This window comes from Lepidothrix coronata, unplaced genomic scaffold, assembly GCF_001604755.1.
Source record: "Lepidothrix coronata isolate B3197 unplaced genomic scaffold, Lepidothrix_coronata-1.0 Scaffold10, whole genome shotgun sequence".
In the NCBI taxonomy this organism is placed as follows: domain Eukaryota; kingdom Metazoa; phylum Chordata; class Aves; order Passeriformes; family Pipridae; genus Lepidothrix; species Lepidothrix coronata.
In genome coordinates, this window is record NW_016690190.1 from 6,097,848 (window position 1) to 6,117,951 (window position 20,104).

General features: G+C 42.3%; 1 protein-coding gene across 5 annotated transcripts in view; it reads left to right on the forward strand.

Annotated features, from left to right (window-relative positions):
- Positions 1-16,806: 16,806 nt before the first annotated feature.
- CAPRIN2 (caprin family member 2) overlaps positions 16,807-20,104 on the forward strand; it is a 34,271-nt gene continuing 30,973 nt past the window's right edge. For 3 of the 5 annotated variants that reach the window (XM_017804933.1, XM_017804935.1, XM_017804936.1), the window contains exons 1-2: positions 17,230-18,221; positions 19,902-19,964. In XM_017804933.1, the coding sequence (XP_017660422.1) occupies positions 17,973-18,221; positions 19,902-19,964 (312 nt within the window). In that variant the 5' untranslated portion in view covers positions 17,230-17,972. Of the gene's footprint in view, positions 16,822-17,228; positions 18,222-19,901; positions 19,965-20,104 lie in introns of those variants that run through there. The other 2 variants (XM_017804932.1, XM_017804934.1) reach the window with 2 other exon arrangements.

Here is a 20,104-nt window from a genome sequence, read left to right on the forward strand (position 1 = left end):
TATTTGACACATCTGCTGAAGATGCCTAAACATACCTTGAACATAGTTCGGTTCACCTAAAATGAATTTACTATCTAAAATTACTAAAGAGAAGCAAAAGACAAGAAAAATCTGTCACGTGACAAGAAAATGTTTTGTTGAAGGCCACCAATGGACAGGGAGCAGATCCATGATTTCCAAAGCCTGAGCTGGGTGTCCAGTGCTGCTGCTGAAGCATGCAATGGCAAGTTCTGTTTGCTTTTGTATGGTGCTGCATGAAGAGTAATTTTGTTCTGATTTGTGCAATTTTGAAGTTTCTCTGTGACTTATACAACACTGAGCCTGTGACCTGCTTTCTGAGCAGGTGACTGGGTGCCATCCAGCCCCAGTGACCAAAAGTTGCAGCTCTTGTGAAGTCATATAAAAACTTAGTTCCACTATGATGTAAGAAAAAGGGAAACTCCTCCTAAATGGTCCTTGCAGTATATAATGTAACTTTTTAGGTTGTCCAGACCAGAGGTAAGAGCAATCTGCCATGTATTCTGCAGATATGGCCCTGCAAGTACCAACATCAGAGACACAACTAACTCCCTTTTGGTTCTTGTTTTCTGTTTTCTTTCCATGGAAATCTGTTGGTGAGGAGAAAAAGGAGCACACATCCAGTTCCCTTTTTTCAGACACTGGAAGTGGCACCCAGAAAATGCTGTTGGCTTCCTCCATATAAAGAGTCTACAGTAAACAGACACAAACCCCATGCTCCCTTTCAGGATAACTATATATAGGATTTGTAAAGCTGTTGGAGGTATCTTATTTGGTTGTGATGGGCATCATGTAGCCAATCCAGCCTTTTCAGTAAACCCCACTTTGCTGTTTGGAGGAGAGGTTCCAGTCTATTTCTATTGGAAATTCCATGTTTGTGTTGACCTGCAGCAGTTTTGAATTCTGTTGGTGAGGAACAGGTAAGTTAATGGTTATGGGCTTACAAAGAAATTACACTTTCTGGGATAAAAAAATGGTATGCAGAGCACTTCTGTACTCCAAATCCTGAATGTATTTGGAATGAATGTGACACATTTCAAGCCATTTAGCACAATGAATTTAGGTTTTGTTTCTCTTTTACATTTATTACTGAGAGTTATTTGGAGAATACTTTCTACTGTATCTGAGAGAGAGGTTATCCTTACAGGAGTTCATGACATCTGCTTTGCCATAGCCTCCAGCCCAGTAGAAGATCGACTGGAAAGGGACAGACTGCCCAGATGTCCCAAAGACCTCAGTTCTGGGAAAGTGACTGTTCATGATCCTGCTCAGCCAAAAAGGGACTCTCACTGTCGGAACCTGTGAACTCCCTGCAAAGACAAAACGGAGAAGGCTGGAAATGCACTGGGAAACATGGGAGAGGTGAGACTCGTCAGAAAGGGACGGTGGAATCGGGCACTTTGGCGGCCGCCAAGAGGGGTGGCACGGGTGGCTGTTATTGCCGACCTGTACAGCGTGGCCTGACGATACCGGGGAAAACACCGACGTTTAGGAGGAGGTCGAAAAGCCTCGGCCCCCGGGGACAGCGGGAGTTGGGGGGGGCGAGGCCGGACGGGTCCCTCCCGGCGGCCGCGAGGTGGCGCTGGCCCGGCCCGGTCCGGCCCATCCCGGTGACAGACCGGCCGTCCCTTCCCCGGCTGGCAGTCACAGCGGCCTGGGCATTCCCGGCTGGCAGTCACAGCGGCCAGGGCGTCCCTGGCACAGCCCCGGGATGCGAGCCGTGAGTTGCCCTCGCTCAGGCTTGTCAGCCAGAATAAATAAGTGTTATTGTCTCGTCCAAGCCAGGTGCCACCATCTAAAGGGTTTGGCCCACTGAAAGTTGTTAGAGACTATAAGGGGTGCAGGGGAGTCGCTGCTGGCGGGATCACTTAGCAGGGAAAGCAGCTCAGTGGGTGACGCACATGTCTGTCAGCTCTCACTGCTGCTGTGTGGTGATGTGAGAGCCACAGCCACGCTCACAGTAGTGCTGGCCCCTGGTGCTGCTGTTCTCAGCCTCTGGTTGCCCTGCAAGGCTCTGAGAGCAGCGCTCCACTTGGCCGCCCTCCACGGCAAAGTAGGGCACAGGCCCAGCGCTGCTGCAAGCTGGTATGCACGGCAGGAGATTTTCTTAGAAGCTGGGCTGGAGATGCTTCTCTGCTGCCAGGTCTGTTCCCAAGAATTTAAACTGTGAAACAGTGAGCCTTGGTGATTGGCAATGCTGCACCTCTTGAGTGTTTCAGTTTCTGACATCTAAGAAGTAACTGCTCCCTGATGACTCTGACTGATCTGGCATAGCTTGACCCTTGGTGTTTGCCTCCAAATGATGATCTTTAGGCTCCCCTTCCACCTGAAAGGGAGCTGACCAGGGACCATGACCTCTTCCTCACCATCTGTGATCGTGAGAGAAACAGATCTTATACCCACCTACAGCCTCTTTTCAACTCTGCTTTAGGGAGAGCACACATCAGATCATAAATCAGTGGGTGGGGTTTGCTGTTACATCAAGAGGCTCTGATATTCTTCATTTCCCCTTAGCTGCTGGTATGCCTTCTGTAATTTTTATCTTCAAGAAATGAAAATGCAGGACACAGGAGGAACACGTGGCATCTATTGCTTGTGGAGTTCACTAAGCATCAAGGGCCAAATCCTGCTCAAGGATGCAGGCCACTGCAATTGAATCAATCTGCAATTGTTCATCTGAGAACAGGTGCAAATTAAAGGGCTGAGAATTTTACAACTGATTCTCAGACACAATGTAACCAGGATTAACAACTTTTTTTCCACTCCAATGAGATTTCTTAGCCATGTACTGCTGCTGCTCATTAACATTGTCTTAATTAGGCCATGGCATTCCACGGCAGTTTGGTACTGAAGCAGAGTTTTGATCTAGTAGGAGGAGATCTTTCACCTGCTTGAGAAACCTTACTAAGTAATTGGAAAAATGCAATGAATTGAATCCAGGTGAAGCATCACAGGTCAGTCATTAATGCCTCCTCACAAGGATTGCTTTCATGGCAAGGCCACCTTGTTAGGAATTGGAGTGCAAACCACAGCCTTTATGTGTGCCCCAATGCCACACAGTCAGTCCATGGGCTCATACTGAAGCAGCCACAGGGATAGAAATGCCAGTGAAGGAAACAAGCTGGGCAATTGTTCCTGGAGCTGCTGTGGCATAGAGGACACTGGAGTTAACATCCTGTCTTATGTCCTGAAGGGGTAGCAGATTTATTATCCTCCTTTATGTTCTATTGAAATAAAACAAATATAGAAACCTCTTTGCTCCTTTTTTTTTTCTGTTATTTTTCATCTTTTGGAGTTACAGAGCTTCTAGAAATTTTAAAATAATCTTAAACAGAGGTCAAGGTACCCTAGAAAGAAAAACTGAGTAAAATCTAATCATGTTATATACTAGCTCTCCTAAGTAACATCACCTCTGTAACATCACCTTCTTAGTCTGATCCCGCCCCTTGTTTTCTCTCCTCTCAGCTTTGTCTCTTCTAGTGTTTCTGTCATTTCTGTAATTTCTATCTATCCCATTGGACAGACTTTTGAAGTCTGAGTGATAACTGATCCTGTTTTCACTGCTGGCTCTGCACCTTTGGGAGTAGATGGGAGTCCTGATACAAGCTGAATGTTTAAAACGAAGATCAGATGGAAAATGGGAACAGAGAGTATCCACACAGATTTCACAAGAAGAATAAGCTAATGTTCCTCTTAAGAGAAAATGGAAAAAAGTAAGTTTTCTAAATGAAGAAAAAGATGATTTTTCTAAATGTAAACAGTGGCACTTATATAACGCATGTTCCTATTGCAGGTGAGGAATGTGCTTTTTAGGAAAGGTATAAGAGAATACGGAGATATATGAGAGCGTGGAATAAAAGTAGAGCTGAGAAACATCAGGACTCGAACAGATTTTCAGTGGTGTTGGCACATAGTAACCATCTGTTTTCTCTTTTGCTTCTGGAAGGCCTCTGTCAGCAGACAGGAGGCAGGAGCTTCACCTCGTCTGTGTTACCAGCTTTCCATGTGAGACAGGCGCTTTGCTGGGCAGGCACTTTCCCCTCTTTTGAAGGCGGGTGAGTGAAGAGCCCATCCCCTCCGCATCACCTCCCATCGTTTACACAAGCTAACCCTCGGCTATTGTCTGTGCCTGTGTGAACAGAGCTCCTGTGCAGCACGATGTACGGCTCTCAGGCTTACATGGGAAGCTTGTGAGCTGCAGATGGCTGCCCCGGGACAGCGTGGGGCTGCAGGGAAGGCACACAGCACAGCAGAGACCCGCTGGAGTATGTGCAGAAAGAGCTATCTTCCCATATGTCCTCCCTGGAGCAAAATCTCCAACCACAGTGTAGGTTCCTCAGACCTATTTTTACCTACAGGGAAAACAGAAAAGAAACTAAGACTAAATAGGAATGATTTAATATCCTTGCAGGAAAGGGTAATTCAGACTTTTGGAGGCTTTGAGGGGCAAGGGAGAAGTTATGGAGGGGAAATTTATGCCATGTGGTTTGGAAGATGATTCTGGCACTCTGATACATAGTTAGATTTGATTCGATCTTCTAACACAAAAATTTCAGGAAAGTCATGTCTTTCCCCTCTCATGTTACTTCTTTACTGTTTCCTACATCTCTTTAATTAGGTTAAAATCAGCAAGCTGTAAACCATGAGGTAGATTTCTCCTAAGTTTCTAATGTGGAGATTACATACCTATGAGGTGGCCAAAATAAAAAGGCAGTGTTTGTATGAGGGATTATGCTTTCTGGTTGTCTGTGGCTGCAAGGGAACCCATTCCATTACCCAGGATGGCTCCTGTCACAGCTCTATATCCTGTAATGAGTATGGAGATGGTATTTTAAACTGTGTAAATTATTGCCTGCCTCCTTGTTTAGAGGGGTTTGGACAGTTATTGCCAAACCTAGTGAGAGGACTGTTCAAAAATTATGCTGTCACCTCTGCTCTTGTCTAAACTAGAACAAACTCAAAATTGCGTCTTTCTCTTTCAGTCTTTTCTCTCATTTACAGTGTAGCAATAGTGTGAGTTACAGGTGTATGTCCATGAGATGGGGAGTTTACCCACGTCCCTTGCTAACTTTAAAGCTGCCCCTTCCCCTTGGAACCCACCCTTGGAACTTCCACCTAATTTCAACTTTTTTTAAAATTTATTTTAGGTTTTCTAAAAGCTTGGGGGTTTTAAAAATAATAATAATAGAAAACCCAAACACCAAAACCAAAAAACCTAGATAAACCAAACCAAAAAAACCACGAAAAAACCCAACCACCAGACAATAAACCAAACATACTAATTCATTGTGGGTATTAGCTGATCACTACTCCATGCATGCTTTCAGCCATAGCCCATTTAAGTACATTGGTTGCTGTGAACAACCCAACACAAAGGAAAATTAGATTTCTGTTTTTAGCACTGTCTTTCTGTCATCTCTTGTAAGCTGTAAATTCACTTAAATTTTCAAATTAGTTGAAAAATTATGGCCAACAGAATAAATAGAACATTTGGCTTCAAAAAAACCCCACCTTCATCATCACATCTACCTGCCTCACTATGTAGATAGCAGTAAAAATAACAAATGATTCAGTCTTCAGTACATTCATTTAATAATTATAATAATTCACTGTGCTAAAAGGATTCAAAGGAAATTAATTGTGCAAGTAACAGGCCTCATGACTATGCAACAAAGTGGGAAATTTTCAAATCATGGTTTTAAAGCATGTATATGAGTTCACTGTTCTCTATTATCTATTTAGAAATCAATGTCACAACTCTCTTATTAATGTATGAGGTAGAAACCAAATGTATAATAATTTCAATCAACTTCATAATTTTTTAAAACACTGCTTTAAAACTCTCCATTATCATATGCAAAATGGTAAAGTCAGTTCCACTTAATTTATTTCATATGTTATTCCAACAGCATCACAAATAGTTCATTGTTACACATCTCTCCAAATAATGAGTTCAAGACATCTTTTCCTTCCCACCACTTCAGCTGCGTGCTGCACACTTCATATTGTGTAATTGTCTGATGAAGAAGGGAAGCAGCATCAATGAAAAAGTGTTGGACACAGGTCTTATACCCCCTATGGAATATTTGGACGATGGATAAAAAAGGAAACTAATGATGAAACTAATCAACAGATTACTAAAAACATAGTTTAACTTCCTTCCCTCATCAGAATGCTACCCATCACCACAGATACTCTCACCCAGGATGGGAAACTTCCAGACAACCGTGAGATTCCCATAAAAGGTGCTGGATAAAATTTAATGAGCTCTGTCTGAATGCTGCACTTACAGTATTTGCTGGAACAATTGATGTGAGTCTAACAAACCTCTTATTAGCTAAACAGTATACTTTTTAAGAAGCCTAAAGAAACTAAAAAAAAAAAAATCACCAAAAAAAGGGTGTTAAATTAAATTGGAGGCAGTCAATCTCTTATGCACTGAAGTCTGTGCTTTGCTGGACAGTAATCATATAAAATGTATCCACTCAGAAATACACCTCAATCTACAAAATGTAAATGCCCTCCCCTCCACACCCACGGAGAGAAGCACATGTTCCTCTTCTGATGATTGTAATGTAAAATGTTTTGTAGCTCATTAAACTGCTATAATTTTTCTACTTGAAGTCTGTATATAGAATTTCAGAGTAAATAATCATATCTTGATTAGCTGTGAGAAAGGTAATTTTCTGTGAGGCTGGGGGGGGGTAGGAGTTCCATAAAAATATTTTCTTTATTGGAAATAAAGAAAATAAATATTTCTGCATTGGAAATTTAGGCAACTAATTTAGGTCCAACCCCGAGGTCATTCATAATTGTTGGTGCTTAGTATGTTGAGTTTTCTCTGCTACTTCCCACCACATAAAGAAAAGGGCAGAAGAGGACCTGACCAGTATGTACTGCTCTGTGTAGAGCCCTTTTATACTTGGGGATGCTCCAGGTCTGTGGATCCCCTGTGTTGTTTGAAAAAAACCTCACAGCTACTAAGAGAGTCTGAGATTCAGCCTGTGATCCACTGAAGAAAGACAAATAAATAAAAAAACCCAAAAGAACAGTTATAAATTATACTGGCATTTCATTTGGCCATCATACCTGAGTATCTTCTTTGTAAAGTCATGCAGTTTCTAGTGACTTTTTGAGATCCTGTGAGTTTTTACTCTATGTTTCCCTGTAGAGAGCAAAAATATCCACCTAACTGCAGTTAGGCACTATTTCAGGCACCTTTCTGCAATGGTACAATATACTTGAACTACACAGCAGAAGAAACTTCTGACAGCAGGCAACTAAAATGCGACGCTGAAACTGGTAATCCTTTGGTAGTGTGAAACTAGCAGTGGCATTATGGCAAGGTAAGGGGGAATGTGGAGGTTTTTAATTTAAAATCTCATAAAATATATTCAAATATTCAGGGTGGAGATTGTTTTTTGTTTGTTGGTTGGTTGGGTTTTTTTGTGAGCATATAAGTCAAATTTAGGCCTCCACTGAATACATAAGTACAGTGAGAGTCAGGGGCAAAATACTGAGGGGCCCCTCCAAGAAGCCCACAGAAGTCTTTCCAATGGCTTCAATGAAGGCTGGATAATGTCTCGCAGAATTACTTATGTGTTTAGAGATAAACCTGTGAACAAATATTTACAGACTTGGGGGCTTTTGATTTAGTCTTCAGAGTGTCTGAGCCTTTCTGGTTACCATGGATGTCAGAGGGAGCTGTAGGTGGTTCAGCATTTCTGAAAGTGGAGGCTTCTAGTTACAGAGTTGCCTGCTCTGTCTAGGGCTACCTGGAGGCCTACCTACCCCAGGGGACTTGGAGGGTGTTAAGATGGAAGGGCTCTTGATTCTGCATCCAAGATCTGATCCGCCCACCAGTTGCACAGCCTGCACTGGAGCGTGCCCAGCCTGGGCCCTGGTGTGTGCAGGCGGCTGTTCGGGAGGGAAACTCAGGTGCCAAACAGGCTGACTTTCATCAGCTCACGTCCCTACATGTAACACCGAATAATTCAAGTGGCTCCAGAGGACTCTGAGGCCTGGGAAGTGTGGCCACAACCCAGGCGCCCAGCACGGCCCTGCATTTTGTGCTCTTGTTTACATGCTGGTGGCAAGGATGGTGTGGCCATAACCTAGGCAAGTATGACAGGGCAGCATTCAAAATGGAATTTTTTTTCACTTTGTGTTAACAATCCTGTGTATTATCATGCTGTTGACTCCTGAGTGAATCAAGGTCTGTGAAATGAGAGCATGTTTGTTTACCACTGCAACATGAAGATAACCACACCTGTTAGTGCTGCTTTTCAGCCTTGCTGGAAGAGATTTGTGCTTTGTTGTGGTTTTTATAGTTTTCCTTCTAAGCTGTAGGATGGTCACTAAATCTCTGCCTCTCTCTCCCAGGCTCACCCCTGGCTCTTTGTTTTGTTACCAGCAGTGGGAGTGGTGCAGGAGTATAATACTGCTCTGCTTTTCTGAGGGTCTGAAAACACTCTGCTGCTGGTAACTCGTCTGGAGGCTGAAGGCTCTGATCATTTCACAGATTTTTGTCTTCAATCGTGCTAGTGTACAGCTGGTTGAAAAACAGGAAAATTGAAATTTTTCTCCTCTATCCTGGCAATCTTCAGAGATGGTTCTGGTATTTTTTTACCAGAAAATGTTCCTCATATTCCATTGGGTCTGTGAGCTATAACAGCAGTATGCTTTTGACGACATTATTCATTGCTTTTTCATAACTATGTCTCGATATTCCGAGTGCTGCAGAAACCCTAAGGTTTTGTTTGCTTCTCTTTTTTTTTTTTTTTAGCAGGATCTCTGAATTAACTGGTATTTGTAACCTTTAAAATCTAATGATACATATGTATCTGAATTATATGAATGAATAATACAGAGAGTAAATTATTATTCATCAGCACTTTAAGTAAAGTTCTTTCATGTAACTTTCATTAGCATACTAATACTGTGCTGGAAAGCTCTCTAGATTTTTATCTCAAGGAAGCACTTACTGCTCCTCCTTAAGAAGATGAACTGTCCCATTAAGATCACAATTCTTGTGAGAAGGAAAAACAGCAAAAGCAAAACCCCCATGTTTTTCAATAGGAACCTTTAATAAAAATTAAATTTGTATATTGTCTTAATGAAGTCAGTGGGATTAGTCAACTACTCAGAGTTAAGCATGGGTTTATGCAAATGGTTACTAAGGGTCCTGAACAAAAAAATAATTTTTAGGCTCTACTGCAGTTATACTCCCTGTGGCTCCATGTTCCAACACTCGTGTCAATGACTGCACTTATATCAACACAGCCAACATAAAAAATGCAAAGTACTTAATCAAATTGTTCCAAGTGAAAGCTTCCTTCTTGTGGCAAAACTTAATAAGGTAAGAGAAAACCAGATTAGTTTCTATGCAGGCACTTTAAGAGGGAGCTTTGTTCGTAACAAATACCGAGAGTAAATGAAAATGGGAGTTAGATGAAGCAGGGGATTAAAACAATGGCCAATATTTAATTCATTTTAATAGTACAAAAATATTAAGACCCAACTTGTCAGAATCCCTGAATAAATGCATCCTGTCCTCTAAGGGCTTTATGAAATTGTTTCAGCCCTGTTAAAAACTGTCAACAATATTCTTATTTCTCATAAAAGTCTATTCCTATTTATCAGAAAGATATTGATAGATTTATGAACAATTTATTTGCTGCTGAGTCTAAGAAAATAATGGTAGCAAATAAGATCTTTTTAGAATATAAATTAATAAAGAGCCTGGATTTTATTAAAAAGTGGGAAAATTAAGGACTATGATGAAAATTGGTTTTCATACTTTGAATTCTACAAGGAATTATTGTAAGTCTTCAGGAAAGTCAGGCCCTATCTTATAAATCTTAAACATGCTTATTTGCATTCATGTGATCAGCATTGTTTTATTTTGTGAAAAAATGGCCAACATAAAACTAAGCATATGCATGCACATTTTTAGAGAACACCTCTCCAGTTTATAAGAGTATGAGAGGGGTGTTTTGGGTTTCTGCATTTACTTTTCCCTATAAATTCTATTTATCACGCATTTTAAAATTTGGTTAACATCTTCCGCATAGAAATACCATATTCTTTCATGTAAGTTTTCAATTTTTACAGGAACACAGACAAATTAAATAAAATAAATGATAATAAAAACCTCTACAGTCTTCAAGCTTTGTTCCCTAGTAATTTTTGATTTTATTTTTCTCCCGACTGAATCTCATAATAGCACTTTTTGAAGTTGCCAGATTCTGCCCCTCTTTTTATTCAGTTACATACAGACACACAACGTCTTGCATATTACATTGCTGAGAACTTGCAGAATCAAAAAAAATGAAGCCACAGAGACTGCGTCCTAAATTCAGGTCACAGATGGATTTCAGGAATGTCAACTGTCTGCCACCCATCCTTTCTTCCTAATGAGAAAAAAAGCCAGAAAGTGGGGCCTATTTTTTTCTTTCCTCACAACTTATTGGGTAGTGATGCAGAGAAAGCTACCAGATTGGAGAGATAGTCTGCTATGGTCTGAAACCAGACTTATAAATTAAGTTTAATTGAGTCCCAGAATGCATCTGTGACATAGTAGGAGTCAGAGGGAAACACAAATGAAAATATTTTTCATGGATCCACCTGAAAAGCCTGAGATCAAAGGTGTTTAGGTGGCAACAGGAAGGAAATAAATCTGTTATTAGTATTTCCCTGGGAATAATAAAAATCCATTAGCTTCTCTGGAGGAGTCAGGGTTATTGGTTTTAGGATGAAAGGCATGCAAGCTGCCTAAATCAGTGCTATCTAAACCATACCTAAGATAAACAACCAGATAAAACAACCCAACCAAGTCAGGCTGTTATATTTTTAAGACCTATATCACTTAAATATTTTTGAGCCATGCATCATAGCTGCAAGTGTACAGCCAGTCTGAGATTCATGCTTGTGAGATGCCAGGAGATGCTTTGCTGCACAGAAGCTGGAGCCATGAGCCATTAAGGATCCTGAGTCAGTGAACAAGCAAATCAAATTCTGAGAGAAGAAAGTGTGTTTGCGTAAGAACTCAGAAATCTGAAAATGATGGACCCCAGATGTTTGAGAAAGGTTTTTACGAACAATTGAGAAGCTGCTTTAATGGAAATGAAAACCATAGCAAAAGAAATGCTCTAACAGAAAAATGCAAGTAACAGAATAATATTTTAATGGAAGCCTGCAGCATCAAAGGGCTCTTCGAGGCTGCAATGGAAGGACAGGGTCAAAGAGCAATTTATAGCTACTTTTTGGGAAGCAAAGAAACCCTGGACTATTTGGGCTCTGTCAGTGGAGCAGATGAAGGTAGGGCACCCAGTACCTCAGAGTATCATGTGGTTAATCTCTGTGCAGAATGGTGAGCATGTGCAATTCTACAGTTCCTCTTTGTAAGAAACTCTTTCCACCACAAAACTCCCCTTCACATTTAAGAAAAGGAAAACATTTCTCCACAGACTACCAAAACTAAATAATAAAGATATGTTTTGGAGACAGCGTTGGTTTCAAATGGAGAAATACACTGGGCAGCTTTTTATCAGCATTCTGGTGGATGGTGGAGGTGGGATTATCCCCCTTTTCTACAGGAAAAAGTCACAGATGCTACTAACCTTAAGTGCATAATTCAAGACATATAATGCCTCGTTGTCCAGGAGATTTATATTCAGAGGGCTATATTATGCTCAGAGCATCCCACCTATTGATGCTAGTTGCAGCTGTGAATGCTCTGTACCTACAACTGGATCCTAATTCATCTAGAAAATGAAGAACATATCCATGTAAAGTTCTTCAGAAATATGTAGCAGAAATATGTAGCTTAATTTAGCTTAAAAGCCAATGTTCTCTTGCATTATCCATAAAAATATATTTTTCTGCAGTTATTTTGCTCATTCACTCTAAGTGTTCTAAATCCTGCAAAAACTAAGTATGTGTCCTGAACTCAACAGTTCTAATGCACAGTCCAGTTTTGTTCTAAGCCCACATCCATGCCAGGTACAAAGAAAGGGGAAGGGAGGATTTTCATGGCGAAAATAACACTTTAAACATGTTCATTTATCAATATATCAAAATACCATCAGATAAACACAAAATTAACTGAATTAATATTCGTTTTAAGGAAAAGTTTACTTCTACTATTTTCTAAATTTTTAATGCCTAAATTTACAAGCTTACTAATATCTTAACATCAAATTTCTAAGGTTTCTACAATAGTCTATCACTCTGACTCCTCTGCTGCCCTGTATATTATCTTCCATCCTTTTTATCTCCTCTGCACCTGAGTTAAGCATCTTGCCCATGTGCTTGGTAGCAGAAACATTGAGAATTGAAAAGTAAGATTCTCATCCTGAAAACGAGAGTGATCCCACAGCACAGTGGCCATCCAAAACCTGACAGTCTGCACGTCCTCTGAACATAAAGTCTGGAGAGAGTTTAGCTGCCAAAAACCCTAACAAGCACATGTGTGAGTTGCAACCTCCAAAAGTAAGCAAACGTTTTTCATAGGGCCGATGAAAAAAATGCTTCTGACACAAATAACGAATCCACTTTCATGGATTGATCCTTATTGCAAAGTGTTCATGGGCAAATGTTCCCTTTAATCTCACCACTGGAAATCAGTGAATTTCTTTGGAAATTTTTCCTCATGTACACACAAAAAAAGAAATCCCATATGAATCCCTGCTCTGCATTGTTCCCCTTTTTGCAGCTGAGGTTTGATGAAATCCTAAGCAAGGACAGAGACATTAACAGAGGCAGGTGCTGCTGCTTACACTGCTCAGACCACATCATCTCCCTCCTCAGCTGGAACCTCTTATTACTAAGGTTACCAGCACTTTTAAAATTTGCTTTTGCTTTAACGTTTTTTCAGTTCCTGATGAACTCTTCCATTCTAGGTGACTGCTTCAAACTGAGATGAGACCCACTAGAGTCTGGGCTAGGTGATATCCAGAGATCCCTTCCAACCCCAGGAATTCCGTGATTGTGGGTGTGTTAACCATTTTCAAGAATTGAACTGAAAAAAACAAGCAGTTCATAGGATCCTTTCTGTGCTTTCACTGAAATTCCAGAAACTCACAGCCCGGGAACAGGAATTTCAGCTTCTGCCAGGAAGCATAACTTCATTCCCTTGCAGATCTTATAGGTATTAACACAGACTTTAATTAAATACACTCTGTTTGGCCTGGGGCAACATAGGTGAAATATGACTAAGCTTGTAATGGCTGCTCCCAGGCACAGTAACTATTTCTGCTTACTTTTTTTGCTCCCTTCCTCTTTTCCTGGAAATTTATGGAAGAATAAAACAACTGATGTAAACACTGAAAGTGAGTGAAAAAAAGGGAAAAGAAAAATGAGAGGAATGGAAAAGAGTCAATAGAATCAAGAATTCTGGTGAGTGAGGTGACTAGCACTGGCTGGGAATTGGAAAGGGTGCCTGGCACAAGTGGCACAAGAAGAGCAGGAATATGAACCAGTTTGCCAGGCAGAATTGAACATGGAGGTAAAAAAAGGAGAAAAAGTTTCTGTACAAGGAAACTGAAACAAGGATCCTATGAAGGAAACATCAAAGACAAGGAGCTGGAGTGCTAAGGGAGAACTTAAGGTATATTTAAGAAACCTTTGCAAAAGTTAGTTAGAAATCACTGTGGAGTGCAGTAGCTTGTGTAAGGCAATGCTGGACACTGAGTGGGGCACCCAGACTCCTTGGCTTTGAGCTCTCAACAGCAGACAGGGAGTCACAGGGTATACACATGAAAAAATTCCTTGCAACATAACATAGCCTTGCAGCAATGTATTTCCTAAGATCCTTCAGGTTCTTCCAATTAATTGGATGTAATTCTGACTTATATTCCTCTTTGTGAGATCTAATGTATTCATCATGCGTTGGTTCCAGAACTCCTCAGCCTTTCCGTCTAAAATATGTTCTATGACTGAAAAAGGCTCATCTAGTCCATCACTGTATAATCTTTGCAACAGCTTCACTGTGTCTTTCTCTCCTAAGGTTAACAAGCAGCTGATCTTATTCTACACATTGACTTGCTTTCTGGAGTTTCACAACAAAATAATAAAAGGGGTGGCAGGGAACGAAAGTGGGAACCTGATCTCAGTCCTCACCATGGCTGGCTGGGGGTTGTCCCACTGTACTGCAGGGAGGCAGGCTGATGCTGGATGCCACTGGGATTAGGAATGGTTTTGGTAGGCTGGATAAAGAGTCAGGTGTGGAAAACTCAAGTGGCTGGGCAAAGGGTTGGAACTGTGGGCAAAGGAGCCTATGACTTGGACAACATGCAGACCTGGGGAGAAAGACTGAGCCTGGGGTCCAGGGGTGGAAATAGGAATGCAGGAAATACAAGAGTGGGATAAACTGCTAGGACTTGGAAAGACTAGAACAGTCCCAGTGAGAGGAGATAAGCAGAATCAGTCAAACATGAAAAAAAGGACACAACATTTTTCTTCAGCCATCAGAGTGTAATCCCCTTCTGATCCTGGAGTAAAAGGCACAGATTCCCAGGTTGGGAATGCTGAGCATCTGGGACTCCATAGCTATGATCGATGTGTGGCTGGACTATAATAACCTATGATCATCTACTTAAAGATGATCTCACAATGGATCTGCAAAATGGAATTAAACTAATTAATTTCGGTTGTGCTTAATCCTGGCATCTCCTAACTTCAGTGGGCTTGAACTTGCCACATTAATAACACTCTACAGTGCTCTAGAGATCACATTTATACTATAAATGATATAGCAGAAGTCTCAATCAGATATTCTGTATTTGTTTTAAAAGTAAATTCAAATATCCTTTGATTTTAAATATGGATTTGGCTTGTATGACTTTTCTTTACAATTATTTCCTCTTTTATACAATTTCTTAATTGTAGAAGTGCACTATAAAGCAGTTTGCCAGCTGTAATTATGACATAGAATATTCCTGGGTGTATGAACATTAATTATTACTTATTATTAATATATGCATTAATTGATAATTCATTTTATAATTACTTTGCAAGGACCTATCCCATCAGTGCTAGCTTGGAAAAAAATGCACAAAGAACATGAATCTACTGGAAGGACTCTCAGTGTACACTGCTGATCTGAGACACAAGCTGTGTCTTATTCATTAGCATTTCTTCTCAGTCATGAAAACTGCCCCACAAAATTACATCATTCTAGGGGTCAGGGCTGTAAGAAAAATAAAGCATTTTGAGACTTGTGACTAAACCAGGAGAAGTGGCAAGATTGTGGATGCTACAGGTGGCTGCATATGGCCGAATCTGATTCTGTGATACTCTGTGAATTCTCCTTATTGTTTGAATCACTTTTCATTTGCTTGTTCTACTTTTAAAAACAATCTTTCTTTTGTACGAAACTTTCCTCTCCAGTTCTCTTATCCATCCTGTGTACTACATAAACACTTGTGTTCTGTAAAACCTCTCTCTGCAATCTTTCCTCACTGACTTATTTTTCTCTCTTTCAAAATGTCTCTCATAACTTTCACACTTTCACAACTTTTAGGATTGGTACGAACTTGCTGTATTATTTATTGGGTTTTTTGAGGTAATGGCCACAAAAACGGAAACACAGAAAACAGAATTCCAGCTTAGTCTTCTGATCTTTAGAAAGTCTGTTTTATCTAGTCTTCCAACCTCAGGCCTGTTGTGCAGCACTGATGGAGTTCAACAAAAGTTTGCGTGTGATTATTTTATGGTGTATGCTCAATGCACTTTAAGTGCTTTTACTAGTTATCAAGTGTTTACATGGTGGGATTTCATTTGGGTTGCATTGGGTTGTCCTACGAGGAGCAGCTGAGGAAGCTGGGGTTGCTTAGCCTGGAGAAGACGAGGCTCAGGGAAAAACTTACTCTCTACAACACCCTGACAGGAGAGGGGTCAGTCTCTTCTCTCAAGCAACCAGTGATAGGACAAAGGACATAGTCTTAAGCTGCTCCAGGGGACGTTCAGGTTGGACATTAGGAAGAACTTCCTCACAGAAAGGGAGATCAGACATTGGAATGGGCTGCCCAGGGAGGTAGTAGAGTCAGCATCCATGGAGGTGTTTAAGGAAAGACTGGATATGTCTACTGGACATGGTGATGTTTGGTCACAGGTTGGACTTGATGATCTCAGGTCTTTTCCAACCTACTTGATTCTGTGATTCAGTGATTTTCAGAAGACATAAACATTTTTTCTTACATAAGGTTACCCACAGTCCCACAAGTCTCCTCCAGGAACTCTGTACAGGCCCAGAGGAACCCTCCAGGTGGTTTCACAGACACTTGTCTTATTGTCCCACGGCCACCCACGTTACCCAAAGGATGTGACAGGCCCCTGGGCTGGGAGCAGGCGAAGCCCCGAGGGGGATCCCCTTACACAGGGATGACGAGACCTCTCGCTGTTCGGAGAGAGCAGCCCGCCTGTCCTGGGCTGGCTGTCATAAGAGGCTGCGGCGACACGCGCGACTCGAGGGCAGATCGTGGCTCCGCCAGTGCTGTGCCAACCTCTCCCGCACGGACCGCACCTCCCGTCCCTGTGAAGCGAGTGGCACCCCGCTCCCCAGGGCGTCCCATCCCGGGACCTTGATTCCTCGATCCCAGATACCCCCCCCAGATCCCACAGGCGGCACCCGGGCGGGACTCCCCGACCTTCACGGGGCCCGCCCCGCGGTGCCCGCCCCCAGGTGGGGCGGCGGCGGCCATTGGGAGGCGGGCGGGGAGCGGCGCGGCCTCGCTCCGCCCCGCCGCTATATGAGGCGGGGGGCGGGCGGCGGGGTGGGCCTGAGCGTGTGCGGGCACCGAGGTGAGCGGGGAGGCGGGAGCGGGCGAGGCGCTGCGGGACCGGCTGGCTGACCGCGGCCCCCCGCAGCCCGGCCGCCGCAGCGGGCGCAGGAAGCCGAGGAGGAGGAGGTGGAGAAGGAGGTGAATCCCGCGGCAGGAAGGAGCCGCTGCTCCTCTCTTTTCCCTCCTCCTCCTCCACCACCGCCCTGCTTGGGGAGAGGCGGCGGCCGTGCCCTTCTCTCCCCTGCCCATCCCTGGCAAGGACGGGATGGAGGGCTGAGCCCTGCGGGGTAGTCCCGGAGGGAGGCAGGTTTTCCCCCCCTCGCCCGCGGGGCTGCTGTGGCGCGGCCTCCCCGGCGGCGGGCAGGCAGAATTGTGGTGTCATTGCTTTCCAGGAGCAGGTGTCCGTAAGTAGTTGAAGATGAGGGTGGCGGAGCATCTCTTGCAGAAACTCTCTGCTCAAGGTTACAGCCTCTCCCATGGAAGCTGGTGTCTTGCCGTGGCACAGGCACGTCTTTCGGAGGGGTGTAGACAGGGACCGGCTCCTCACGGAGGGATGATGCCGTTGTAGCTGAGCGTGCTGCCGGCTTTATTCAGCGTTTTTCTTTTGTCATCCCTTTTTTTTTCCACTGGAATATTTTTAAGTTCTCGGTTGGACTGCTGCAGAGGTCATATAAGGGTAAAACCGAATTAATGGGGTTTAGAGAGAAGAAGAGGGGCTATACCTTCAGGCATTCCACTTCGAAATCTTCATTCAGGCTGCAGCCCGGATGCCAGGCTGGGGGCGTGATTTGCAATTGCTTGCTTGCAGTTTTTTTTCCCCCTTGTGGGTGATGTGTGCAGGAAGCCTGCCTAGTTTTATATGGTCACTATATTGGGTTTCTGGAATCATCCCCTGTGCTGTCTAATTCTGCCTATGTAAAGGATTTCTGGTGTCTGGATGGGTGGGGAGGCTTTGAACAATACAAAGTTTGCCTTGCTTTGAAATTTCGTGCCACAGATTTTTTGAAAGGGAGGGAGAAGAGTGAAAAATTGCGATCAGTTCTTACTGAGGCTCAGTTTTGTGGTTGTGTGTTCTGATGTACGATAAGAAAAGATGTAACTTGAGAAAGGGGAGGGAGGTGAGAGAGGGAGCTAAATAAAAGGAGTTTCTTTGCAGCTCCATCCATTTCAATGGTGCAGCTTTCCCAAGCCCCTTTTCATCGCCCATCATCACCTTCAGGCCGGTCGGAGGAAGGGGAGGAGAAGATGATGAAGGCGGCCAAGCAGCAGGTGACCCCGTCTGGGGAGAGTCCGGCTCCCGCCAGCCCCCTGCAGTCCGCGCTGAGCACGGCGGCTTCTCCTTCCCAGGCTTACGAGACGTACATCGACAATGGGCTCATCTGCCTCAAACACAAGATCAGGAACATCGAGAAAAAGAAGGTAACTTGATTTTCTTCGGTATTTAAGCTGCCAGTTGTAAAGCTCGTTACGTATTATTGCAATTATTTTTAATAGCTGGAATATGGTTATGTGTTGATCAGAACTGGAGATGCTTCTCCAGACTGAAACAGTTCAGAACAAACTTGGAATTGATTTAAAGATGGCTTATAGTCTTGCAGAAATATCTATTTCTTTCATCAATTACATGCATCTAATATTAGGACGTAGAATTGTTTGTAAAATTGGAAATTAGAACAGTGCTTCCTCTGACTTGTGGAAATGTCAGTTTATATTAAATATGTATTGCCCTTTACTTTGCATAAATATTTGACTTATATATTTTAAATATAGACAAATGCTGTTCATTAGAAAGCTTTTATATAGAAATCCTCCAAAGCCTGCTCTCTTGTTTTGGCCTCTGCTTTTCTGAGGTTGTGGGAACAGGAGAGTGTTAATGAGAATAATAACTTAGATGATACACTTAAAATATTGTGGCTATAGCTACTCAGACTTTTGCATTCCAAGGCTTTTCAGTTGATTGGCAGGTGACTGAAGGCTGTGTGCATGGCTTTTAATACTATTTTCTGTGAAATAAAAGAAAAATTGTGCCACTGCTTTTAGTATTGGATCAGGATCACAAGTAAAGCAGCTGTGTGAATATATTGTGTTTCTCTAAATGTCTGCAGAGCTTTGTTACATGTTTGGGTGAGGAGAAGATTAGACTTCTGGCCATGTGGTTAGGGGACTTGATCCTCCTGCAGGAGATGCAGTATTACTGCTGTCTCATGTCATGCATCATGCTGTAGTTTTGAATAATGTCAGACAAGCATGTTTTCTTTGTGTGATCAACCAACTTTGTATTGTATTCTAATTCTGTCCTGGGTAGCTTATTGTTGTTAATTTCTCTGCTATCTTTGATTTTCACATGAATGACAATATGGCATCACCAGCAAATGAAAGTGTGACTTAATATGAGTAGAAAGTATTCCAGTCGTAGGCTTCTGTAGGTACTGTGTCAGTAAAATTCTGTAGATACACAAATTAAACAGTATTTGATTTCATGGCAGTAAACTCCCCTTTCTTTTTCCTGTGTGTATAAAAGAAGCTTGCAATACCTAATAGTTCAGTTTTGTATTGTTTACATCAGCATTTAACAACTGTTTCAGTATACTGGAAATAAATCTTATTTCTTTCCTGAGGACACTTGTCCACTTTCTTAGGGAACAGTGCTATAGAATCTTAATGTAACCAAAGCCAAATTTTTGAAAGACGTTTTGGAGAATTCAGAAGGATTATTCAAGGGTAATAGAACTGAATTCCAGCATTTACTTGGAAAAGCTAAACAAGCTAACTTAAGGACACTAGATGTATTTGGAGCCCCTTAAAAGTCTTGGATCAATGCATTAATATTTCTTAAATGAAACAAAGGTAGCAAGTAGGAGCTGAAAGATCAATAACAGGGAAAGGAAGTAGACAGTCCTGCAGGCTAAGACTGCCAAATCAAAGGGAATAGCAAAACTTTGTGTTCCTTTTTCCTGACAACAAAAGGAAGAAGCAAAATCTCTATTCTCTTGCACTGTGGATGACTTAAAACACAGAAAGAATATGTAACTTGACTCATACCCCATAGTTCACATTAGACGGAAATTAATATAAAATTGGGTTTTGAATTTTCTGCAGCTCAAACTAGAAGACTACAAAGATCGTCTGAAGAAGGGAGAAGCCCTCAATCAAGACCAGGTGGTAAGCTTGCTTTATGCATGAGTTGAGGGCCTCAAAACCTTCCAGTGTGTCAGAAGGGACAGGTTGCTGAAGGAGATGATGGTGTGGTTTTACAGAACCAGTGCCTGCAGGCTTGCAGTGGCGTCTTTCACAAAACCAAA